This window comes from Vipera ursinii (assembly GCF_947247035.1).
Source record: "Vipera ursinii genome assembly, chromosome: 1".
NCBI classification, from domain to species: Eukaryota; Metazoa; Chordata; class Lepidosauria; order Squamata; family Viperidae; genus Vipera; species Vipera ursinii.
Window position 1 is genome coordinate 110,844,266 of NC_139512.1, and position 27,716 is coordinate 110,871,981.

General features: G+C 38.4%; 1 protein-coding gene across 1 annotated transcript in view; it reads right to left on the bottom strand.

Annotated features, from left to right (window-relative positions):
• The window catches only part of LOC310638487 (solute carrier family 9 member C1-like), a gene marked incomplete at both ends in the record, with an annotated part of 84,464 nt that overhangs the window by 9,421 nt on the left and 47,327 nt on the right, over window positions 1–27,716 (bottom strand). Inside the window, 7 exons of the mRNA XM_083359600.1 lie at window positions 3,539–3,637; window positions 7,696–7,821; window positions 12,484–12,632; window positions 15,714–15,765; window positions 16,635–16,784; window positions 19,119–19,307; window positions 23,785–23,980. Coding sequence (XP_083215726.1) covers window positions 3,539–3,637; window positions 7,696–7,821; window positions 12,484–12,632; window positions 15,714–15,765; window positions 16,635–16,784; window positions 19,119–19,307; window positions 23,785–23,980 — 961 coding nt within the window. The remainder of the gene's footprint in view (window positions 1–3,538; window positions 3,638–7,695; window positions 7,822–12,483; window positions 12,633–15,713; window positions 15,766–16,634; window positions 16,785–19,118; window positions 19,308–23,784; window positions 23,981–27,716) is intronic.

The window sequence follows — 27,716 nt, forward strand, 5'->3', positions numbered from 1 at the left end:
TATAAAGCCTTAGTAAAACCGCACCTAGAATGTTGTTGTTGTTGTTAGCTGCGAAGTCGAATCCGACCCATCGCGACCCTATGGACAACGTTCCTCCAGGCCTTCCTGTCCTCTACCAACTTCTGGAGTCCATTTAAGCTCACGCCTACTGCTTCAGTGACTCCATCCAGCCACCTCATTCTCTGTCGTCCCCTTCTTCTATTGCCCTCAATCTTTCCCAGCATTAGGCTCTTCTCCAGTGAGTCCTTCCTTCTCACTAGGTGGCCAAAGTATTTGAGTTTTAGCTTTAGGATCTGGCCTTCAAAAGAACAGTCAGGGTTGATCTCCTCTAGGACTGACCGGTTCGATCGCCTTGCAGTCCAAGGGACTCACAGGAGTCTTCTCCAGCACCAGAGTTCAAAGGCCTCGATTCTTTGGCGCTTAGCCTTTTTTATGGTCCAACTTTCACTGCCATACATTGCAACTGGGAAGACCATAGCCTTGACTATACGCACTTTTGTTGACAGGGTGATGTCTCTGCTTCTTAGTGTGCTGTCTAGATTTGCCATGGCTTTCCTTCCCAGGAGCAAGCGTCTTTTAATTTCTTGGCTACAGTCCCCATCTGCAGTGATCTTGGAGCCCAAGAAAATAAAATCTGTCACTACCTCCATTTCTTCCCCATCTATTTGCCAGGAATTGAGAGGGCCAGATGCCATGATCTTGGTTTTTTTAATGTTAAGTTTCAACCCAAGTTTTGCACTATCCTTCTTCACCCGCAACAAGAGGCTCTTTAGTTCCTCTTCACTTTCTGCCATTAGACTGGTATCATCAGCATATCTTAGGTTGTTGATATTTCTTCCGGCAATCTTAATTCCAACTTTTGATTCATCTAGCCCTGCCTTTCTCATGATGTGCTCTGCATATAGGTTAAATAGGCAGGGCGACAGTATACAGCCTTGCCGGACTCCTTTCCCAATTTTGAACCAATCAGTGGTTCCGTGTCTAGTTCTCACTGTTGCTTCTTGGCCCACATATAGGTTTCTCAAGAGACAAATAAGATGGTCTGGTACGCCCATCTCTTTAAGAACTTGCCAGAGTTTGTTATGATCTACACAATCAAAGGCTTTAGCATAGTCAATGAAGCAGAAGTAGATGTTTTTCTGGAACTCTCTAGCTTTCTCCATGATCCAGCGTATGTTGGCAATTTGATCTCTAGTTCCTCTGCCTCTTCGAAATCCTGCCTGTACTTCTGGTAGTTCTCGATCCACATACTGCTGAAGTCTAGCTTGTAGGATTTTAAGCATAACTTTACTAGCATGTGAAATGAGTGCAATGGTGCGATAGTTTGAACATTCTTTGGCACTGCCTTTCTTTGGAATTGGAATGTAAACTGATTTTTTCCAATCCTGTGGCCACTATTGAGTTTTCCAAATTTGTTGGCAAATTGAGTGTAGCACTTTTACTGCATCGTCTTTTAAGATTTTGAATAGCTCAGCTGGAATACTGTCACCTCCACTAGCTTTGTTGTTGCTCAGCTTTTCTAAGGCCCACTTCACTTCACATTCTAGGATGTCTGGCTCGAGGTCAGTGACCACCTCACTGTGATTATCAGGGACGTTAAGCTCATTCTTGTATAGTTCTTCTGTGTAATTCTGCCACCTCTTCTTAATCTCTTCTGCCTCTGTTAAGTCCCTGCCATTTTGGTCCTTTATCATGCCCATTTTTGCATTAAACGTTCCCTTCATCTCTCCAATTTTCTTGAAGAGATCTCTGGTCCTCCCTATTCTATTGTTTTCTTCTATTTCTTTGCACTGTTCATTTAAGAAGGCATTCTTATCTCTCCTAGCTATTCTCTGGAATTCTGCATTCAATTGGGTGTATCTTTCTTTTTCTCCCTTGCCTTTCGCTTCCCTCCTTTCCTCAGCTATTTGCAAAGCTTCCTTAGATAACCATTTTGCTTTCTTGCATTTCTTTTTCTTTGGGATGGTTTTGGTTGCTAACTGTTGTACAATGTTGCGAACCTCTGTCCATAGTTCTTCAGGCACTCTGTCTATCAGATCTAATTCCTTAAATCTATTTGTCACCTCTACTGGATATTCAACAGGGATATAATTTAATTCATACCTAAGTGGCCTAGTGCTTTTCCCTACTTTCTTCAGTTTAAGCCTAAACTTTGCAATGAGAAGCTCATGGTCTGAGCCACAGACAGCTCCGGGTCTTGTTTTTACTGACTGTATAGAGCTTCTCCATCTTTGGCTGCAGAGCACATAGTCAATCTGATTTCTGTGTTCACCATCTGGAGATGTCCATGTGTAGAGCCGTCTCTTGGGTTGTTGGAAAAGAGTGTTTGCTATGACCATCGTATTCTCTTGACAAAATTCTATCAGCCTGTGCCCTGCTTCATTTTGTACTCCAAGGCCAAACTTGCCTGTTATTCCAGTTATCTTTTGGCTTCCTACTTTAGCATTCCAATACCCCATGATGATAAGGACATCATTTTTTGGTGTTAGTTCTGTAAGGTGCTGTAGGGCTTCATAGAACTGGTCAATTTCATCCTCTTCAGCACTGGTGGTTGGGGCATAGACCTGGACTACTGTGATATTGAATGGTTTGCCTTGGATTTGAACTGAGATCATTCTGTCATTTTGGGGATTGTATCCCAGTATTGCTTTTCCTACTTTTATTGACTATGAAGGCTACTCCATTTCTTCTGAGGGATTCTTGCCCGCAGTAGTATACCTGATGGTCATCTGAATTAAATTCACCCATTCCTGTCCATTTTAGTTCACTGATTCCTAAGATGTCGATGTTCAGTCTTGCCATCTCTTGTTTGACCACGTCCAGCTTGCCTTGCTCATGGATCTTACATTCCAGGTTCCTATGGAAAATAAATCTTTACAGCATTGGACTTTCCTTTCACCACCAAATACATATGCAGCTGAGTGTCCTTTCGGCTTTGGCCCAGTCGCTTCATTCTTTCTGGCGCTACTAGTAGTAGCCCTCTGCTCTTCCCCAGTAGCATATTGGATGCCTTCCGACCTGAGGGGCTCATCTTCCAGTGTCATATCGTTTTGCCTTTTGATACTGTCCATAGGGTTTTCGTGGCAAAGATACTGGAGTGGGTTGCCATTTCCTTCTCCAGTGGATCACATTTTGTCAGAACTCTCTGCTATTACCTGTCCGTCTTGGGTGGCCCTGCACGGCATAGCTCATAGCTTCATTGAATTACTCAAGCCCCTTCGCCACGACAAGGCAGTAATCCATGAAGGGGTCTGTTATTCTAGTTCTTGTCAATTACATGATCAAAACCCCGTCCCTTTTTTATATGCAAAACCCAATCCCTTTTTCATATGCCATTAATTATAGCAAACAATAATAAAGAACAAAGAAGTCTAAAAAATTTGACCAGCAACAAAACATTCAATTTCAAGATAGGTTACAGACTAGTAGCAATTGTGAGTTACAAGTTGTATACAATATTACTAAAATAATTCTAAGTAATATTAATTTCCTCATTCTCAGTTATATTCCTGGGTATTTGTTGATACCTATATCTTACCTTAACCATTCCCGATACAATTAAATGGATTCCTTGTGGCATATCACCTTCTTCACATATGGTATCTCCATAATCATAATAATGAATGTTTGCTTTTTTCTGAAAATAAAAAGGAATAGTACTGTATTGTAGAATACGACTTAATAGGTTTCTAAGCATACCACCAAAGACATCCAGTAAGAAAAGTATTTTTTAGTGCTTTGAATATTTTAAAAGAGTAGCAAGTGACAAATACATACAAAAGGATTTTAAGACTAGAGGACAAAAATCAATGATACATACAATTTGGATAAGTAAAGTAATTATGTAACTATTTCAAATTTCCCATCCAGAAAATACCACAATACATTTGAATACAAAACACAGGATTTTGGTTGAGCAAAGGATAAACTCCAAACTTTGGGCTGTAACATTGAATGATGGAATTTCAGATGAATGGTAAAAGTAGCCTGAGATTTGAATGTGAAAACCCCTTGACCAGTTTGCACAACAATGGGGAAAAAACCCTCACATATAATAGGTATCGAGTTTTTAAGATGACTTAAATGAGTAAAGATTTCTTTCAAAGCAAGACAACAGCCTCAGTTGTCAATGTTGATCTACAAAGCATCTGTAATGGTCCTTGGATGGTAGAGAGTTTGCAATTTCTGGTTGGCTGGAAGAACAGAAAACTGAGGCAAAACAAAAACAGCAAGCAAACAAAAGAAAAGTGTTGGTGCCAAGGCATGCACCAAAATTACTATAACCAAAATTACTATAACCAAATTCTCAAAGGGAAAAAATCACCCTAATAGTCCTATTGAGAACTAACAGAGTACAGAGTACTGTTAGAAGACTGCAGTCCAGAACTTATGAAAAATAGCTGACTTAGGAATTCTGGGAGTTGAAGTCCATGAGTCATAAAAGAGCCGAGGTTGCCTACCCCTGGTCTAATGCAAAGGAACAGTGAAGAAGAGATGATCACGAGTCATCCTGACAGCCTCATACTTGATTTATGACATGGGACCCTCAGAAAAGAAAGAGTTAAAACCAAGGGCAGACTGTCTGCAGATCATAGCTCTCTTCCTGCTGTCCTCTAATTGTGCTGCCAGAAAACTGCATCTTTGCCCAAGCAGCTTCAGTTTATTTATTTATTTATTATTGGGACTTCTATGCCGCCCTATCTCCTGAAGGACTCAGGGCGGCTAACAACAATAAAACACAATAATACAAATGTTTTTAAAAGATTAAACTAACAAGCCCCAGTGATAAAATATTAAAAACATTTTTTTTTAAAAAAAACCTATCGTCAGTCCAGGTCAGCCTGATGGAAAAGAAATGTTTTCAGGTTGCGACGAAAGGACTGGAGATCCGGGGCCATCCAGAGCTCAAGGGGAAGCTGATTCCACAGGGCAGGTGCTCCCACAGAGAAGGCCCTCCCCCTGGGGGTCGCCAGCCGACATTGTCTAGCCGACGGCACCCTGAGGAGGCCCTCCCTGTGTGAGCACCGGGTGATGGGAAGTCATTCAGGCAGCAGACGGTCCTGCAAATATCCCGGGCCTAAGCCATGTAGGGCTTTATAGGTAAGAACCAGCACCTTAAATCTCACCCGGAGGGCAACCGGTAACCAATGCAGCTCACGCAGGAGGGGTGTAATATGGGAGTATCGGGATACTCCCATCACAACCCGCGCGGCCGCATTCTGCACCAGCTGGAGCCTCCGGGTGGTCTTCAAGGGCAGCCCCATGTAGACAGCATTGCAGTAATCTATACGGGAGGTAACGAGCGCATGAATGACCATATGTAGAGCATCTCGGTCCAGATAGGGGTGCAACTGGCGCACCAGGTGAACCTGGGCAAAAGCCCCCCTGGCCACAACTCCTATATGATCTTCAAAACTGAGTCATGTATCCAGGAGGACGCCTAAGTTGTGCGCCCTATCAACGGGAGGTAACACCTCTCCTCCCATAACCAAAGATGGAACCTCTTGGACTAAACGAGATGCCGGTACGTAGAGCCACTCAGTGTTGGCCGGGTTGAGCTGGAGCCTGTTCTTCCCTATCCAGATTCGTACCACTTCCAGGCAGCGGGACATCACCTCGAGGGCATCACTGTGTTGGTTCGGGGTGGAGATGAAAAGCTGGGTATCATCAGCATATTGATGATACCTCACCCCAAAACCACGGATGATCTCACCCAGTGGCGTCATATAGATGTTGAACAGGAGGGGAGAGAGGACTGACCCCTGGGGCACCCCACAACTAAGGGGCCTCGGGGTTGACCTCTGCCCTCCTGCCAACACCGTCTGCGAATGGCCTGAGAGGTAGGAGAATCATTGTAAAACAGTGCCTCCCACTCCCAACCCCCCAAGACGTCGCAGCAAGACACCATAGTCGATGGTATCAAAAGCCACTGAGAGATCTAATAGGACCAGGACAGAGGAATAACCCCTATCCCGGGCCCGCCAGAGATCATCCACCAGTGTGACCAATGCCATCTCCATGCTGTACCCAGGCCTGAAACCCGATTGGTACGGATTCAGATACTCAGTTTCCTCCAGGACCAAAGGGAGCTGCCATGCCACCACACTCTCAACAACCTTCGCAAGAAAGCGAAGGTTGGAGACAGGATGAAAGCTATTTAAAATAGCTGGATCCAAGGCAGGTTTCTTGAGGAGGGGCCTCACCACCACCTCCTTCAAGGCAGCAGGGAAGCACCGCTCACTCAAGGAAGCATTAATAACTGCCAGGAGCCAGCCTCGTGTAACCTCCCGAGCTGCATAAACCAGCCAGGAGGGACATGGGTCCAAAAGACACGTGGCAGCACTTAATCTCCCCATGATCCTGTCCACTTCATCCGGAGTCACAGGATCAAACTCCTCCCAAATATTATCGGCCAAACTCGTCGCTTCCCCCTCGTCAGATACTGCCCAGTCAGAGTCCAGACCAGCCCAAATCTGAGCGATTTTATCCAGCAGATGCTGACTAAACTCCTTGGCCCGTCCCCGCAAGGGGTCCTCCCCGTCCCCTGATTTAAAAGGGAACGGGTCACCCTAAACAGGGCGGCCGGGCAGTTATCTGCGGATGCAATGAGGGCGGCGAAGTGAGCATGCTTCACCGCCTCCATTGCCACAAGGTAAGATCTAGTAAAAGATCTTACCTGTGTTCGGTCAGATTCGGACCGACTGGACCTCCAAATGCTCTCTAGGCCCCTCTTCCGGCGCTTCATCTCCCGCAGGTCCACGGAGAACCAAGGGGCCAACTGGGACCTGCACCGGGTCAGAGGCCGCAAAGGCACAACACGGTCGAGAGCTTCCAAAGCAGCCTGTTGCCAGGCGTCAACTAAGGTCTCGACCGGGCTGTGGGAAAGGGAGGCAGGACATCAAGTTGTCTATATGATTTATTGTATATATGTGGGGCTATGCATGTGTTTTTATGAGTTTCCTCTCTTTTTTCAAACAGAGGAGAGTGATTTCCTTTATTTACATTCCAGCTCATTTCACATCAACTTATGCAATGCAACTATCCAAATATCTGATGGAAAGCTATTCCATAAGGGTATAGCATTGGTGCCAATGCTAAGAACAGGATGATTTTGTTTCCCCTAGATGTTACACAGGAAAGGAACCATCAGCAAACCAGACACATGTGTACTGAATAGGTAGGATCTAATTGATGTAGATGGCCCTTAAGGGTCCCAGGGCCCAAGTTTCATAAGGTTTTAAAGAACAGATAGAAAGCCCAAAGTACTAGAGATATGTGATCTGGAGAAAGTGGCTTTCACCTGCCAACAAGCAAGCTGCTGGATTTTGAACTAACCATACCTTCCAAGTAGTTTTCAAAAGCAGCCTCATATAGGGTGAATTGTAGTAATCTAAGCAGGAAGTAACTAACACACAAACCTCAAGTGAACAAGGGAGAATCTGACTATACAAAGGACTAATAGTCATTTCTTCCATTTTTTAAAAAAAATCCCATTTATATCCCGCCCTTCTCCAAAGACTCAAGGCGGCTTACAATTTAAAGCACAAATCAATGTGCTTAGCAATAGCCTTCATTCTATGTATATGCCTGCATCTTCTACTGCTTGGAGGTGAAGACTACAGTAATTCTAATGTGTAACCACTGATATGCATTGAACCAGATATTACCTCTGTGAAGCATCCAAAACATCATTACCTGAATGTATTCTATCTGTTTTTTATTACCCTGAAGCCACACAATATTGCATAGGAGGTCATGTGCAGTAGGTGGGGCAATTGTAGGGGGCAGTTTTCCAAGCTGATGTTTTCTTAACAGTATCATCTAAAAAAGAAGAATTTTGTTATAATATAATAGGTTAGTTCTTTAAATTCATATTATTAATAAACACTATGAAATGATTTCTACATTCTTAGAGCTAAGATGTCTTGAGCAATATAATTCTGAGGTTAAATGGCTCTAAATCACACACTATACTTTTCTGATTAATGCAGAGGTCTTGCTAATCATATAATACATAATCATATGATATATAGTTTCAAACATTTCAAAAAAAATTATGAGCCTGTTTTTTTAAATAGAGTACATATTATACTACTGCCCAAAAACACTAGTGAGAACTAAGGTGAGACACATCTTTACCTTTAAATGTCATTGTCTGAGAGTATATTTATAATGATGAGTATATATTTATGATGATTTATGAGGATCAAGTATATTTGTGATGCCCTTTGTAAATCTTTCCAAAACTATGGAATTTTGAGAACAATAACAATAATAGAATTGGAAGGAACCTTTGAAGTCTTCTAGTCCAATCCCCTGCTCAGACAGGAAACCCTATACCATTTCAGACAAATGGTTGTTTAGTCTCTTCTTAAAAACTTCCAGTGTTGGAGTGTTCACAGCTTCTGGAGGCAGGTTGTTCCACTGATTAATTGTTCTAACTGTCAGGAAATTTCTCCTTAGTTCTAGGTTGCGTCTCTCTTTGGTTAGTTTCCATCCATTGCTTCTTGTCCTGCCTTGTGGCAACCCCTGACATATTGGAACACTGCTATCATATCACCTTTAGTCCTTCTCTTCATTAAACTAGACATATCCAAATCCAGCAACCTTTCCTTATATGTTTTAGCCTCCAGTACTCTAATCATCTTTGTTGCTCTTCTCTGTACTCTTTCTAGAGTCTCAACATCTTTTTTACATCATGGTGACCAAAACTGGATGCAGTATTCCAGGTGTGGCCTTACCGAGGCATTGTAAAGTGGTATTAATATACTTCACGTGATCTTGATTCTATCCCTGTTAATGCAGCCTAGCACTGTGTTGGCTTTTTGGCAGCTGCAGCACACTGCTGGCTCATAGTTAAGTGATGGTCTACTAGGACTCCAAGATCCCTCTTATAGTTACTACTATTGAGCAAGGTACCACCTATACGAGGGGTGTCAAACTCACAATGTCACGTGACGTATTGTGACTTTTTTGCCATTGCTGACAATGGGGTGGGCACTGCTTTGCTATCATGCATCTGGCCCACAGGCCAGCTGTTTGACACCCCTGACCTATACTATACCTGTGCATTTGGTTTTTCTTGCCTAAATGTAGAACCTTACTTTTTTCACCATTGAATTTCATTTTGTTAGATAGTTAGATAGTTCAAGTCAGTCAAGATCCTTTTGTATCTTAAGCCTATATTCTGGACCGTTGGCTATTCCTGCCAGCTTGGTATCATCTGCAAATTTGATGAGTTCCCCATCTATCCCCTCATTTGATGAAGATGAAGAGCACTGGGCCTAGAACAGAGCTCTGGGGCACCCCACTACACACTTCCCTCCATGTAGATATAATTCCATTGAGGACCACCACATGCTGAGTATGGTCGATCAGCCAGCTACGAATCCATCTGGTGGTGATGCTGTCTAAACCACATTTTTCTATCTTATCAAGTAGTAGGTTGTGATCTACTTTATCAAATGCCTTGCTGAAGTCCAAGTAAATTATATCCACAGCATTCCTCTGGCCCACTAATTTTGTCAGCAGAAGCAAACTGTATATATGATTCATCCAGACAAAGTTTGAAATTAGGCTATCTAGAAAGTGTTGCCTAGGTAAATGCAATCCAAGACAGTAGGCCGAAGCCCATTATGCACCAAAGACCTGCAAGGCCATAGATAGGTTCATTAACAAAAACAGATCTACAAGTTGGTTCAATTAACTATTGAAAGCTAGTTTTGGAACAAAGGAAAAGAAGCTTTATATCAGGGTAGAACTAACAGTAATGTATACCCATCAAGAAAACTTTCCTGAGGAATTGTCTCACCCCAATGGGACTAGCTCACCCCACCGATGTCAGCAGAATACACATGCTACAGGCCCTGTTGGTCAAGGAATTCTAGAGGGCAGAATTCAGGAGAAGAGCCTTTTCTGCCATGGCTTCTGCCCTTTGGAACATATTCCCATCCCCCACGCCTGAGGTAAGATGTGCTCCCAACTATCACTCTAGCCAAATCAAAGAGGGTCCCTAAATTGTAGACCTGCTGTTTTGGAGAATGTGTAACACTCTGCCACAATGAGGTTGCTGAACAAACACCACCCAGGGATTCAACCTCAACTTGTTTTATACAGTTCAATCTAGATCTTTACAATCCCCAGACATCTATTGTTTGCCTCCAAATGAGATGTATAACAGGGCAACTTTAGTACAATGATATATCACCTAAACCAATGAACTTTTTTTATCAGCTTTATGTAGATGTTAAATACTATATAGAGAGAATTAAACCTGAGGTACCACATATAAAAAAGGGCCAAAAGCTTTCCTGCTCATCTTCCCAATTAATTCTCCTCAGGAAGGAATGGAAACAGCATAAAATAGTGTTTCTAAATTCCAGGTCTTGTATCTTGACCCTAATCCTAATCTATAATCAATGTTATGAAAAACAGCTGAGAGATCCCACAGTGAACTTTTATTATTTTTAGTTGCGCATTATAATTTCCTCAAAAATGACAGAATATGGGGACTTAACTATGTCTCCAGTGAAGAGAAGAGACAATAACCCTCTCTGGACAAGTGCTGGGAGATGAAATCCTGATTCATCAAGATCACATCTATGGCAGTGCTTTTTAAAGGACACTAAATTTGCTAACCTCACTTCCAATCCTTGTAGAAATCTTTTATGTAAATGTTTTAGGGGTATTGAGCATGACAATTCTGACAGGTAATATTCCTGGACAACAACAAATTAACTATAAGTTTAAGAAATTAAAACACTTGAAATAAATGGGGAAAAAGCTAAATAAGATTTGGAACTAAGGAAATAAATAAATTAAGGGTCCAAAAAAATTTGGAATATTGAATTTTTTAATATAAGATTTTGGAAAAAGCTATATAAAATAAACAGCTTTTCATGAGAATCAAAATTATTCTGACTACCAGAAATTATAACAGAAACTTTATGATCTAAAGTAGACACTACTCAGTCGAGGCAAAAAAAACCCTGACTTTAAAATTGGGATATACAAAATATCACAGAATACTGTAACATTTGAAATATTAAATGAGATATTCAAAGAATAAGGCCAGAAATTAGTAGCCATAATATCAGCAATGATGTCTGCTTCTACAGTTGGATAAATGTCTAAAAGATGTTAATGAAGGAATGACAAATATAAAACAAATTTTGTTTGACACAGAAATAGCAGAATCAAGAAAAATTCTATTAAAAATGTGGACTATAAAGCAGACAAGGCATTTCAAACAGAGATACAAAGGACAGGAAACGTTATGGATTAAAACATAGAGAAGAGCCAAAAGAACAAACATGATAACACCTTTTTTGGATACAAAAAAAGAAAACTGGTTAAAGCACTGAAAATCAAAAGGGAAAACCATGACAATGACCTGACAGTGATTTTCCATTGGATTCACAAAAGAAATCTGTTAAAGCCTCAAAGAAGCCGCTGTGGTAGGAAAAAGATAACATCTAATGAATTAAAGATTAAGATTGTTAGAAATAAAAGAAAGAAATATAAAATTGGTTTGTTTGGTCAAGATTAAAATAGGACATGTCTTATAAAGCTTTGGCAATCCTGTACAGATTTTTTGCTGACATGAGGACTGAAAAGTGAACGATTTATAGTTTGCATACAGAAAGGATGGGTAAGGAAGAAATTTGCTTGTAACTTTAAAATCCGAGTTATCAGATTTGTTTGTACATGTTCTGATGAAGACTGTTAGTCACTTCTTTACATATTTCTTTCTTTTAATCCAGTTCTTTGCTTTTCTCTATTTTCCATTATTATTATTTCTTTTTTTGGCACTTTTATTCTTTCTGTCTTTTTCTGTTTCTGAGTTTAATTTACATTTGTTTTTACTATGTTACTTTAAATATTTAATAGAAAATAAAATAGGGGAAAAAAGAAATATATAATAGAGGGAAAAAGTCCTGTTCAGATCAATTCACCATATTGTACATACAAATCTTAATGATCCCAACGCAATGCTTAAGATTTTTAGAGTGTATCTAATTGAAGTGTTTTCAGATCTGTTATATAAGCTATTTACTATCCATCAGGGCTGGAACAACTGGGAAATTTAATTAACTCTCAGTTTCTTCTTCATATAACCAAATTTGGTGGTTACAGGCTATAATTAGGCCCACATCAAAGAAAGATGAAGAAATATCTTCAAGGAATTTTCAGGTCACACAAAAGCAAAAAAATTCTACCTGAGCACTGAACTCAGATTCCAGATAACAGTAGAATCAAGTTATATTTCCCTGCAAGTTTGGCAGAAATCTGTGCAATAATGTTCTCAAAATTCTTTCAATGAAAATTTAGCCATATGAGGTTAATGAAAATATTGTTCAGTTTTACCTTCAGCTTTCTATTTTTAAAACTGGAAATCCCAACATCCAAAATTTGTAAATATAATTTGATTTTTTTCTATAACAGAAATCTATCATGTTTCATGTATAATTTTGTTTGAATTACCTTATGTAATTCATTTCCTTCATTTTTATCCACAATTCCTCCTGATATCATAAATTTAAGAGTTTCAAAAGCTGTATTTAGCACCGTCTGAACTGCTTGTCTGGTTTTCACAGCAATGACAATATCTGGATAGTCACGCTGCATTAATCCTAAAGTAAATAAAAATATTTTTCATACAAGAAGTAATAAATGCCATTCAATGTGAAGGAAAACTGCTTAGGAGTAAATGCCCCCTCCCCAAGACTAGCAGCAACTGCAGCTATGGAGATATGCACAAATGGATGTGAGAAATCATGCCTATAAGAAATCTCAGTTCTAGAATATTCTGAACAAGGTTCTGAATAAGTGCAGAATTCCATTCACATAATGTACAAGATTACAAATATGTTAAAATAGCAAAACTTGTAAAATTATACTGAAGAACAGAAAACAAAAATATAAAGTATTCTTTTTCCAAAACTGGAAATTCTTTGCAGGAGGTCCTCTGAATTAAAAAATAAAAACCAACTAAAAGGAAAAGAAAAAAAAATCAACAGTTTTTTCTAATCCTATTAACTTTAATAAGACTTTAAATAAGAGACAATTTTCATTTTTGTTTTTGTTCCTCTTGTTTTTTTCCTCTTATTATAAACAGTAAAAATTGCTTTTATAACAACAAGCAACCCAGGGGCCATTTGTTTCTAAGATATTGAGTAAAAAGACATTTGTTTCCTGCAAGTTTTCTGTGTCCAAGAAACCATTTAATAACTTCTGAGATACCATTTCCCCACTGACATCAGATTTACAGCTCTCTCAGACTAGACTAGAAAAGCAAAGTGAACTCTCTGTGTACTCCTCAGAAATAGATACATAAACAACTAATTTTTTTTATAAAAGTGATTTCAGTCTGAAAAGAGAAATATAGCTAATTAGAAGTAGTCAAGTAATTACTCAGATCACTCTCATTTTCTCTTGTACGAAGCAAAAGTCTTAGGAGGGAAGGATGTTCTCTTTTAGATAAAAAAACATACAATACAAAAAAATCCACTTTTTTCTTGGGCTGAACATTTCATTATCATGGGATATGTCTGCACAGTAAATCCAAGAATACTTATGAAGTATCCAGATATTACAGCTGCCCAAAGTGGTATCCACAGATAAAAATACATCTATTTTTAATTGCTTTGCAAATATATACAGGAAGGTTCAAGTGCTTCTTTATATAAATCTTCTCCATGAATGCACTATCCCTTCCCACAGTTGAAGGGAAAAAAAGTGTCTCTGCATATAAAAAGCAATAATTTTTAGAACAGAAAACTGGCAGAAGATGAGATTTAAGAGCAATGATTGTCCATTCTAAACATCAGCATAATTTAGCCCCTGGGTATTTTTTTAATAAAACTTTTTATTGTTTTTTAAATAACAGAAAAAAAACCAAAAGAAAAAAAAACAAAATTATGTGCATTATCAAGAAAATAATCACAAATGTGTAAAAAATAAGGCTTTTTTTAAACTACACTATTTCATTATATTTTGTTCCTTATTTAGATCCCCCCTTTTTAATATTGTTATAATTAAATAATTAGAGAAAATCTTATTGTGGCTTTAATAGAAGTATTTTCCATCCAAAATAGTATTTCAATTATATAGAGTGTTAGTAAGAATTAACTGTAAATATTAATCAGGGATATTTAATTGAATGTATTTCAGGTTCTTCTACAATGTATCAGCTGAGAGAATTCTCTGAGATGGATACTTATGCATCTTGAAATAAATTGTGGTTTATGTACTCATCCAGTGTGCAAATAAAGACTGTGGAATTTAAGACATTGATGACTGCTTTAGTCATGCAGATAAATATTCTTTCCATTTCTTTTTTCTTTCTCTTAGGTGCCACTAAAGAAAATGCAACTGAACATCGCATTAATAATGGCAATCCAGGTAGTCCCCTGGTTGCTGTTGTAATTCCAAGACGCAGAGGTCATTAAAGCAGAAAGAATCAAGAAAAGGAATATGTGGTTCTGCAGGGGGGTGAAGGAGCCCTGATAGGCCCAGAGCAGGCCACAGACAAGTTGGAGGAGGGGGTGCTGCATGTACATGCATGCATAGGGAAGAAGGACACAAGACAAAGGGAGCTGGGGAGGACAATTACGGAGTGACTTGCCACCTTCCCTGCTGGCTTCCTCATTGGCTTTGCTTTTGGGAAGTCAGCAGGAAAGCTCACAAATGGCAGTCACGTGACTGTGGGACACTGCAATCATTGTAAGTATGAACTTGTTCCCAAGCACCCAAATTTAATTCACATGACCCCAGGGTCCTGCAACAGCCAGAATTTCAAGGAATGTTTATAATTACCCCCATTCAGCACTGTTACAACTAAACAATCCCTGAACAGGAAAGCTAAGTTATGTGACTGCACAGAAAACAACTTGAAGTACTGCAATCAAAATAAGCAAAGTTTTCAATACAGGTAGTCCTCACCTTACAACCATTCATTTAGTGACCATTCAAAGTTACAATGGGACTGAAAAATGTGACTTAAGACCGTTTTTCACACGACTGTTGCAGCATCTTCATGGTCATGTAATCAAAATTCGGACTCTTGACAACTGGCTCATATTTATGACAGTTGCAGTGTCCTGGGTCCATGTGCAGTGGTGGGATTCAGCCAGTTCGCACCACTTCGGCAGAACCAGTAGCTATTTTTTTGTTGCCCAGGCCCAGAATAGACTTCCGGAAGTGGCATCCACACAGAGAACTGGTTGTTCACATATTTGAATCCCACCACTGTCCATGTGATCATCTTTTGTGACCTTCTGACAAGCAAAGTCAATGGGGAAGCCAGATTCACTTAACAACTGTTTTATTAACTTAACAACTGCAGTGATTCACTGAATAACTTTGGCAAGAAAAGTCATAAAATGGGGCAAAACTTACTTAACAACTGTCTTGCTTAACAACAGAATATTTGGGCTCAACTGTATTTGTAAGCTGAGGACTATCTGAAGTTAATGTGCAGTTTCATAGGGGGCTAAGCAGAAAATAAAGTTATTGAAGCCAAAGTAAATGCAGAGGAAACCATGGAGCTTACTACTGTCTTTCTGATTGTCCTTGCTTGGAGTAGTTATTTCGTGTGCATAGAAAGCGCTATTTTGGCTTTGTAAGAATCAACGCTATAGAAATTAAAGTTTCATTAATAGCAATGAAAACAATATTAAGTCATAATAATGATAATCTCTTTAAATTCATACCTAACTCTTTCATGGCTTCTTGTTTGTTAGTTTCCAAAATTTTGCTAACTGCCTGTTAAAAAGGAATATGTATTTTATATTAATCATTTTATAAATAGCCGAGCAAGACCATTTTCAATCGTAGCACTCTTCCCAAAAGGAAACAAAGCACAATGACTTAGGTCAGTTCCCCCCCCCCGGCCCCATTTCTTTTTCTTTATTCCCCATGATGTTTTTCATGTATGGTATCTTTTACATTGTTAGTCACTATAATTATTTTTAAGTTAAAGAATGCAATATAGTGTTTAAATTAATTGTCTATAATGATCTACATCTTACTTTGCTCCATCTCAAAGATTAATAATATGAATGCAAATTAACTTTAAAACAGATTTCTCCTAGAAAACACACACACACAATTTCCGCTAGAACAACACATACCCATACATACAACACAAACACTTTTGTCAAGATTATCAGGGGAAACAGTAAGGAAATTCATAATCATAAGAAAAGAGAATATTTCTAAGGCATAATCTCACTCTCCTAACTATTCGTGTATTTTTGTCCTTACGGTTTTTTCCACAATGGGAATACTTATCCTTCTTAAGAATGAATACAATTGGAAGATAAGCATTTTCTTGCCCCTAAACAGGAACTCCAGACATTACCTCTCTGATGGAAACCAGAATCAGTCTGTAGAGTTTATCAACAACATACTGTAAATGAAACCAAACGATTTTTAAAGGTTCAGTTCCATATTCTTGGTCTTTTTAACTTTGGGTTTATGTATTCATATATACTATGTTACAACAATGCATTATATAACAGTATTTTTGTGAACTAAATCGATTTTCAAAATATCTTCTTATCGTTTATAGAACATAAAGGAAGAATGTCAAGACAAATACTACTCTTTAAATATAGGGCTATTTTACTCACAATATAAACTTTCTCGTGGCCAGCAATCTGTCCAATTAAACATTTTATATCTTCTTCACCTTGAACATATCCTTTGGCAATATCGTAACGAAAAGTGAGCTGTTTATTTATTTGTTTATTCAACAAGAAAATCATTTTGGGTATCATTACCTGAAATAGATAACATACTAAAAATTGGTATTTTTTGTACACCCTTTCTGTGGTTTCTCTGTATTATCCTTTCCATCAAAGCTATTTCTTTGTTCTTCCCTATTGCTTTCTTCAGATTTTTTTAACTCCCCATAGTAATCATGCTTGCTTTTCAAACCCACCTTCCTTATTTCTATGCCTTTCTACTTCTATATTTCTCTGTTGAGAAAAAAATAGCAAGAAAACATAGAACACCCAAATAAAGATGGGTGCTATCTGAATATCATCAGTTAAATTTAATGAATGAGGAAAGGGAACTGTGCAGTAAATGTCTCTTCTTGGAACACTCTAGGTATCAAATTATATTGGCCATTTACAGTCATAATTAGCACTTTGACATGCCTTGAATAACCATGAGTGAAGCTGACGAAATAACTGAAGTTGCATTTCACTTGCATTTAATTTTTCTTTATAAGGAATGCTGTTGAGTCTCTTATGACTTCCACGATCAATCTTTGATTTTGTATTACCTTTTAACACCTGCTTGTTTTTAGGTCTGGGAGCTTGAGAATGTTTTGAGAAAGCTACAGAGTGATTATAAGGAAGGGCAATTGGTGAATAAAGTTATGGAGCAAGTTGGCTTGAAGAGTTCTGATGAATGTCTATGAAGAAAAATATGTGCGCACATTTACATGAAGATGGAAAGAGCAGATTAGAATTTATTTTGAAAGGAATGTTGAAAGAGAGGCTCTGATAAATTTGCAGTATAGAATAAGTTTGCCAAAAATATAAGTAGGTATTCCTAAAATAGTTTTAAATATAAGGAAATGATTTAATGTAATATAAACTGGATCCATTCTGCTTTGTGTTACTCAACCTGATAAGAATCATGCTATCAGAGAAATAATTCCAGGATATTCCTTGTAATCCTATGTATTTAATTAAAAGAAAAGCTTATAGAAAAATCTTGCCCTTTTTCCAATTTAGAAAAAAAAATCAGCCTATGATTTTCTCTTTGTAGTTAATTCTCTTCCACTATTCTCTTTCACTTTTTGGAAATACCTACCATTAAGTGCAATAAAATAAATAAATAAGTATTGGAGAGCAGGCAGCTTTATGCAGCAGAACAAAGGCATGGAAGATATTCTAATAAGGATTAAAACGTTTGTAAGACAGCATTCTTGACACTGGTACTTGGGTAAAAAATATATAATACGTTTCTTTAGGAAATAACATGGAGACAGGAAAGTCAAAGTTAATTAAGTCTATTCATAGCAAATGTATACAGTACACTTTCTTCTACTATAGACAGGTAGATAGTCAGGTAAATACTGAAAGACATAGATCAATTTCAGATGACAAATAGAATTGAAGTGAGACAAGAAGGGAATTATGAAAGACCTAAAAATACTAATCTAGCCAACAAGTCTTTATATGTAGAGAAATGCAAACTAAATCTTTTAGACAAAAAAATGAGAAAAATATGCAGAATCCCTGTAATTACCTCTAAATCTATTCTCCTATTAGTCAGTAAATTTATATATAGAGAAAAATAATACATGCAAAATAGAATTCCAATATTATCTGCCTGTAAGAAGAAAAGCATAAATGCAAGAGAAAGCAAAAAGAAAAATAAATTTCCAGATGTAGAAAATATTCTCTGAAGGAGATTCCTAAAGTAAAAATGTAATATATTTATATGAATGTGCTGCTGGCTTTCAAATTATGATTATACTTGATTTAAATCTACTTTTTTTCCTTACTAAGAGATGCAGATACATCTCATGGAATATCCTTTTTTGTTTTTTTCTATTATTCATTAGTAGGAAAATATAAAATGTCACTAACCAATATAGCTGGCCATCACAAAATGAGTGATGACAATATTCTAATATAATATGCCTCTCAAAAGCTAACACCCAAATGATAAAGCAAAGGAGAAAACACTGTCTTTATATCATTTTAGATTCACACTATCACTAATACTCAAGAGATATGAACAGATGATACTAACTTTTTGTGGGCACTGTTTTCATGAAATTTATAGTAAAGGGAAAGAAAGAGACTGTTGAGAAGCATATTCAGTGCCTCTTCCTATTCTGTGAATAAAATCTGGTAATACATCGAGCCTTCCCAACCTATGGACTCCATAAGTGCTTGGTCTGTGCTCCCAAATTAGGAGACACCACATTAACTGAATTTAATTTAATTTAATTGAACAGTCAAACAATCTAATGCTTACAGTCAATGGACTAAATGAATTTAATCTTTTAATCTTTGTAATATTTATTTTTTAAAAAAATTCTGAAACAAATGAAAACCTCAATTTTTCAACTATAACATCACCATGTTTACCTTTAAAAGACGCAGTACTCTTACAACACGAAGAAACCGTAATATCCTGATAACATAAATTATAGCATACGTTGGGCTAATTGATCTAATGACATTGATAATTATAACATCTATAATTCCAATGATTATGATTACTACATCAAACTGGTTCCAATGATATCGGAAGTAGTTCTTCCCCACTGCAGAAATCTGTTAAAAACAATACAATGATACTAAATAGACAGGCAGCATTAAATGTAAATATCATGAGACTCATTTTAAATTACCGTATATATTTGTAGTTGAAGTTACTATACAAAAAAATATCACATAAATGCTAGAACAGTAGGAAGCTAAATGTCAGAATATTTACAGTTTTCCATTTCTAAGAGTGGGTTCCTGCATCACTATATAACCCACAAATAAATTATTATTTATTAAATTTATGTGCTACCTGACTTCCAGCAGCTCTGGGTAGCTTACAAACGATGTATACCATGGAAAACATGACAAGAAAAAAGGATAGATATGACAGAATAACAAATTGAGTGGAAACAAAAGAAAGCAATATAAGTTAAAAGGAGGCTCTAATCATCCCCGTCAAAGGCCAGGTCTTCAGGTCCCTTTGAAACAAGGTGGGACGAAACTGGAGAAATTTTGTTCCAGTGTGCAAGCAATGCAACACATAAGGTGCACTTCTGGAGTCAAAATAGATTGTATTAATTGAAACAACCTGGACTACCAGATTAGATTGGCCTGGCAAATACTATGGGAGATAGGCAGTCCCTCAAACTCATCCCAGGTCACACCAGATGTGCCCCAGACATCTCAGCCTGAGCTGTCCAGCCCAAGTAAACTGCTGAGTGAATCTGAGCAGTTTGTTCTTCCAGATAGCCTAAATAATCCTCACAGAGTCCCAACAGATATTCTGAGGAGCTTGCCCTACTCCCGATAGGAACCAGAACATTCGAAACAAAGCTGCTGGATAGCTATTAGAAGATGCAATAAAGGCAGAGAAATATTTATGTTTTGCCATCCCTAATATGCGCTTTTACCCATGTTCCAGCCATCTTTTCAAGCACTACATTTCCCAGAGCTGCTCAAATGCAAATACACTCTGGGATTAGCACACAGGAAGAGGCCACAATATAATCCAGGGACCCAACCACCCACTTATTCCAGGCAGTGACAAGGCCTCATCTGAATCTCCCACCAGATCCTCAGGAAAAACCCAAGCCTGGATCCATCAATAACCTGTGGGGACCAATCAAACAAGTCCTGTATTCCTACAGGGAGGAGTGGCATCAGTGAGGCAACAGGCAACCAAAGAGTGATCTGTCCATAGCAACAAAATAATATTAATGTCCTCCAGATCATACCTCAGTTCCCCTAAAAGAAAATCAGATCTAGTGTGTGGCTTCCAGTAAGCATAAGGCCATCAATGATTGGGGGCAGGTCCATGGTTGCCATGGAGGCCATGAACCTGTCCTGGCTCAGTGTCACTGGGTAGCAGATTGAAATCCCCAAAGCAACTTGAGAATTGTGAATTCTATTGCCATTTCATCTATGGAATTTAGCTCAGGCAAGGACTTTGCTCAACAGGGAGGATGGTACACAGTGATGACTGTGGATTGACATCTCATATTGCTGTAAACACAGGATTAATGATGAGATAAGCTAATATTTAATAGTTCCAAAGGCAGCTTTTGTTCCAGGTAAAAATTTAACCAGAATTCTATTCCTCATTAAAAAAATACCATTTCCTTTCCAGTCACAGAATAAAACGTCGCAGGAGGAAAATCAATCAAATTAACAAAAGAAGAATATAAGAAAATAACCTGAATCTGCAAGGATGGGGTCAGGAAGTCTAAGGGTCAGCATGAACACAGCCTTGTTCTAAATGCTGAAAATACTTAACAGCTGGGCCATCATGACCCCTTATGTCTCAAAACAATGTCTAAAATCACAGTAAAATTGATTCAGAAAATAAACATCATTTACAAATTTCTGTCCCTATCAACATTGATTGGAATTGGCCTTGGAGGAATGAGGTGAACCAATACAAAATTGTACCACCCACCCCAACTCCCTAAGTTGGCCCCAAAGGATACCATAGTTGATGGTGTTGAAAGCCACTGAAAGATCAAAATGAACACTATCTTCTTCTCCTGTCAGAGACCATCCATAAATTGTGACCAATGCTGTTTCTGTCCCATAGCTAGGCCTATGGGAAAAGCATATAGATAATCCATCCAGGATCCTCTGAAATAGCAAAACTACCAGCTTCTCAACCACTTTCCCTAAAAAGGGAACATGAGAGACTAGACAAAAATTGCCCAAAATGGTAGATCCAACCATGGCTTTTTGAGGAGGGGGCATACCAGTGCCTCTTTAAAACATGCCAAAACATTCCCATTGTAGCCAGAATATATTATCCTCCAGTCTATATTCCTGGTCAATTATCAGTAGGCTCTGAATATTCTACATGACAAAATTGTTCTCTGTAACTATGCCTTCTCTGGGCAAAGTAAATAAATACAGCAATCTGCCTCTTTCCTAGGAAATTTGGCCTAGGAAGTAAAGGGAGCAATATCCTAATAGCCTTTTCCATGAAACTGGTTGACAGAAACTGAATCTCTATTTTAGGAGGCTATTTTCTAGGAGATAAAGGTCTTTTTTCTAGCTTTTCAACTTAAAAACCAAGCACCCTAATTTGTGATTAGAAATTAGACATGAACTGACCAATACCCTTGTGTGACCCCATAATGTATGGGTGTCAAACTGCTGGCCCATAGGCCAGATGCATCATGCCGAAACCGCATCCACCCCATTGCTGGCAATGGAAAAAAAGGCATGATATATCATGACATGTCACATGACGTTGTGAGTTTGACACCCCTGCCATAATGCTGGGCCTTCCTTATGGTACTCAGGTCACCTATCTTACAATGAAAGTGGGCCTATCCTCAGTCTCTGTTAGAATTTACATTGTACTGTTAAGAAACAAAAAATTCCACAAACCTCATTGTTGAACTGTTAATTGTACATAGTCTTTGAGTTACAATTATGATGGAACCTGCCCATCACAGCCATAACTTTGGATAGTCATAAATTGGGTCACTCATGTGACTGACCCAATTTTATATTTCTTTTGCAGTAGTCATTAAGTGAATCACTATGGTAGTTAAGCAAACCATAAATGAATCAGTATGGTAATTAAGCAAATCAATGTTTCACTATGAATGAAATAGCTGTTGTAAACTCAAGATCATTGTGGGAAAAGGCAGAAATCCAAGGGAAAGAGTGCGCAGATGCCATGGAGGAAGAGGCAGGGAAGGCCTAAGATGGCCAGTTCAGGACACATGCAGGCATGGGAAGCTAGGGGAGGAACTGGGCAGGGTTGGCTTATGCCGCACTTGAGTTACAGGTAGCTAAGGAAAACCTGCGTGGGTCAGTGACAGCTGCACATGGGGGGGAAAAAGCAGAACCACTTACAACCTTCCCTACCAGCTTCTTTATTAAGTTTGCTTGTGGGAAGCTGGCAGGGAAGGTCACAAGTAGAGATCATAACATCACAATCATGACAATTCAAATCATTCGGACACTCTGATCGCATGACCACATGGGGCCAGAATTTCACAGACCAATCATATGTCCATTTTTTCAGTAATGCTGTAATTTGAACAAACACCAGACAAGTGAACGTAAGCCAAGGTCTACTGGTACATCTATTTACTTCAGACCATTGGTTCCACTTATCTTTAAGGGAAGTTTTATACATGTCCAATGGAGAGCAACTGTGCCCCGTAGTGCCAATCAAGTGGAGGACATTAATAATTATGTCCTCTACTGCCCTATCTAAGATAAAATAAAAATAACAATACTGATGACAAACAAATTTATGGTGTAGGATACTGAACAACAAAACTACCTTCTCACAAGGGACAATTCCAATTATTAACAATCAGGTCAACTACCTTTGCCATACTTCTTTTAAATTTAGAAATGAAATTTTAAGCCCCCAATTGTAGTATTGGTTGATTCTTAATTCTCTTGTATGTTTTCTTTATTGTTGTTTACAATTTTATTGTTAACTAATTTTATTCTTCTTTGCTGATATGTCATGTTGCTATCACCTGTGGTCACAATAGTAAATTATTGAATTATGTGAGTATTGGCGATGGACTGGTGATATGTGAACCTCAAATCATAAAGTAGAAGATTCTATTATTATATATCTCAATAAAAATAGTCTTCCATTGTAGGTGATTTCCTGGTCTGGCCTTTCAATCCCTCTTGCCTGATTAATGGTTCTGCATATTTCCAGCTTACCATTTTATTTTCCTTGTGCTTGAAACATACAGAAAACATACTGTAACATATGGCTATTATCTCCTTGGTAAGAACACACACGATGCTTGAATTAAAGTTCACCAAAAGGCAAAATATTATGTTTAGAAAATCAATTACTACAAAAACACTGAAGAAGTGATAGAACTATATTTTATATTTATAAAAATATTTTGGACTTCAATTCATACTTTTGAATAACATGTATTTATAACATTTCTAACCTGCTTTTCTATTCCAAATAATCAAAATGCATATTCTAGTTATTGAGTATATAGTAGGCATGTTTATTTACATTATTAAAAAGAAATATATCATTAATTTATGTAGTTTGTACCTTCAGTATAGCTTCCAGTATGTACAAAATCAGAAAATAGTAGTTGCACAATTTTAGCTGTGGAAAATATGGTGTACTGGTAGAAAGTATAAAGTAAAGAGCAATTGGGAAACAGTTCAAAAGGGTTACCACACAACATATATATTCAAATTCCTCCTTTATCACTAATTGGTAGCATGTTCTCATAAGCTTGTTTCTGTAAAGGGAAAAAAAGTTTGACATGGAATTAATAACAGTGATTTAAACATCTATTACTTTTCATTTCTTAATACCATATATGGAAAGTGATCAGTACTGCCCAAGAACTTTGCTCTCAAAGAATAATTCAACAAGAATCCAACTCTGTGATTTTATGAACAGTTAAAGATGACAAATAGATATATGAACTCAAATTACCAAAACAAAAAAGAAGAGAATTATGCTGTTTCCTATGCTAAAACAATTATGTCTGAGGTGTTTTTTTAAAAATGAGGAATAGTATAACTCTTTTAAACTCCTTTTACCTCACCAAGAAATTTCAAAGCATTTTTGGATTCTCATTATCCAAACTTTAGTCCAATACCTTTCTTCTATGCATTGCTGTCACTACTGCCTCCTCGGTCTGGAGAAGAAATTGTAACATATATTTTGGAAGGGATTTTAGTCCCTATACTAAGAGCAGTAAGTAAATAATCAATGTGGGCATGACTCCTAGTTTTGAAGCAAATAATCCAGATAAGGAGAAAACAATCTTGCATCAATCTCATCCACCACACCTCACTGAAATACATAGACTAATTCCAGGAGGGTTATAATAAAATATTCAGCAGCCAGTGGATTTTCAGGTGGAAACATTGCAGACTAACACAGCTCTGTGTACTGGGAGCAAAGATGACACAAGAGCAAAGACTGGAAGCTGGGTGGTGTGCCCAAACTAATGGAGCTTCTATAGACTAGTCACTAGGATAAAGCTGCAAGGTTGCTCATCTTAGCTCTGGAGAGATCTTCATGAGGAAACCCACAGGATCCAAAGAGAATTATGAGTAAAGAGCACCAGGAGATGCAGAAGAAGACAGCATGCTCACAGCCTCAAGGAAAGCATGTTTAAAGGATACTGGGGTTGCTGGATCCATTTTCTAAAGCACTTTTGGATATAGCAAATGTAAATTTTGAAGAGACCTTCAAACCATCAGAGCACCCAAAGCCACCCAAATGAATGTACCATTGGAAAACATTAATGTAAAAATTAAGGATACAACTATAAAGAATTAAAAAGAATTGAAAGCAAAAAGCTTGCAAGACATTTTGAATGCAAAAGTTAAAAATGGATTAAAGAAATATCAAATTTGGAATTTTGCCTTATTTAAATATTTTTTAATTAATTGGATAAATAACACATACAGTCATGGCCGAAATTGTTGGCACCCCAGAAATTTTTCCAGAAAATCAAGTATTTCTCACAGAAAAGTATTGCAGGAACACATGTTTTGCTATACACAGGTTTATTCCCTTTGTGTGTATTGGAACACAACAAAAAAGGGAGGGGAAAAAGCAAATTGGACATAATGTCAAACAAAACTCCAAAAATGGACTGGACAAAATTATTGGCACCCTTAACTTAATATTTGGTTGCACACCCTTTGGAAAAAATAACTGAAATCAGTCACTTCCTATAACCATCAATAAGCTTCTTACACCTCTCACCCGGAATTTTGGACCACTCTTCCTTTGCAAACTGCTCCAGGTCTCTCTTATTGGAAGGGCACCTTTTCCCAACAGCAATTTTAAGATCTCTCCACAGGTGTTCAATGGGATTTAGATCTGGACTCATTGCTGGCCACTTCAGAACTCTCCAGCGCTTTCTTGCCATCCATTTCTGGGTGCTTTTTGACGTATGTTTGGGGTCATTGTCCTGCTGGAAGACCCAAGATCTCAGACGCAAACCCAGCTTTCTGACACTGGGCTCTACAGTGCGACCCAAAATCCTTTGGTAATCCTCAGATTTCATGATGCCTTGCACACATTCAAGGCACCCAGTGCCAGAGGCAGCAAAACAACTCCAAAACATCATTGAACCTCCACCATATTTCACTGTAGGTACTGTGTTCTTTTCTTTGTAGGCCTCATTTCATTTTCGGTAAACAGTAGAATGATGTGCTTTACCAAAAAGCTCTAGCTTGGTCTCATCTGTCCACAAGACGTTTTCCGAGAAGGATTTTGGCTTACTCAAGTACATTTTGGCAAACTGTAATCTTGCTTTTTTATGTCTCTGTGTCAGCAGTGGGGTCCTCCTGGGTCTCCTGCCATAGCGTTTCATTTCATTTAAATGTCAACGGATAGTTTGTGCTGACACTGATGCTCCCTAAGCCTGCAGGACAGCTTGCATTTCTTTGGAACTTGTTTGGGGCTGCTTATCCACCATCCGGACTATCCTGCGTTGCAACCTTTCATCAATTTTTCTCTTCTGTCCACGACCAGGGAGATTCGCTACAGTGCCATGGGTTGCAAACTTCTTGATAATGTTGCGCACTGTGGACAAAGGCAGATCTAGATCTCTGGAGATGGACTTGTAACCTTGAGATTGTTGATATTTGTCCACAATTTTGGTTCTCAAGTCCTCAGACAGTTCTCTTCTCCTCTTTCTGCTGTCCATGCTTAGCGTGGCATACACAGACACACAATGCAAAGACTAAGTGAACTTCTCTCCTTTTTATCTGCTTTCAGGTGTGATTTTTATATTGCCCTCACCTTTTACTTGCCCCAGGTAAGCATCACGTGCTTGAAACAATCTTGTTTACCCACAATTTTGAAAGGGTGCCAATAATTTTGTCCGGCCCATTTTTGGAGTTTTGTTTGACATTATGTCCAATTTGCTTTTTTTCCTCCCTTTTTTGTTGTGTTCCAATACACACAAAGGGAATAAACCTGTGTATAGCAAAACATGTGTTCCTGCAATACTTTTCTGTGAGAAATACTTGATTTTCTGGAAAAAATTCTGGGGTGCCAACAATTTCGGCCATGACTATATGTCCATTAGAAACAGGATTGTTTAAATGTGCTAAGGAGAATGATTGGCTGACTTTGCTAAACAAAGAAATACCGTAGATTCCGGCGTATAAGACTACTTTTTAACCCATGAAAATCTTCTCAAAAGTCAGGGGTCGTCTTATATGCCGGGTGCTGAAAATTTAGGGACAGGGCTGGCTGGAAAACCTGGAGCGGATCTGCCATTTAGTCTGCGCAGGGAAAGCGGGACCAATTGGAGAAGCTGCAGTCTGTGATGTTTTACAGGCTGGGGTCTGGGCGTCTTTTCTTCTAAAGTTGAAGAGCAGCTGTAGTATATCCCAACTTGAAAGGCAGGTGGGGAAGGCAGCAGCCAGAGCACCGGCTTAGCTCTAAGGACACATTTGACTCAGGAACTGGGCGGGCTGGCTGGAAAACCTGGAGCGGATCTCCCATTTGGTCTTTTTTTTAAAAAATCCCATTTATATCCTGCCCTTCTCCGAAGACTCAGGGTGGCTTACAATTTAAAGCACAAATCAATGTGCTTAGCAATAGCCTTCATTCTGTGTATATGCCTGTTTATTAGGGCTTTCACACACACACCCCAAGCAGCATTATTACAAAGTCAGCTTATTGCCCCCAACAATCTGGGTCCTCATTTTACCTACCTTGGAAGGATGGAAAGCTGAGTCAACCTTGAGCCTGGTGGGATGCGAACCTGCACTAATTGCAGGCAGCTGGTTTTACTTAAGGCTCTGCGCAGGGAAAGCTTTAGAGTGAATTAGGAAAAGTGAAAAAGTGAATTAGGAAAATAGGGAACGGTTGCTGGAATTGGGTATGTGTAGTTTAACGAAGAGAAGGGTGAGGGGGTGACATGATAGCAGGGATCCAATATCTCAGGGGCTGCCACAAAGAAGAGGGAGCCAAGCTATTCTCCAAAGCACCTGAAA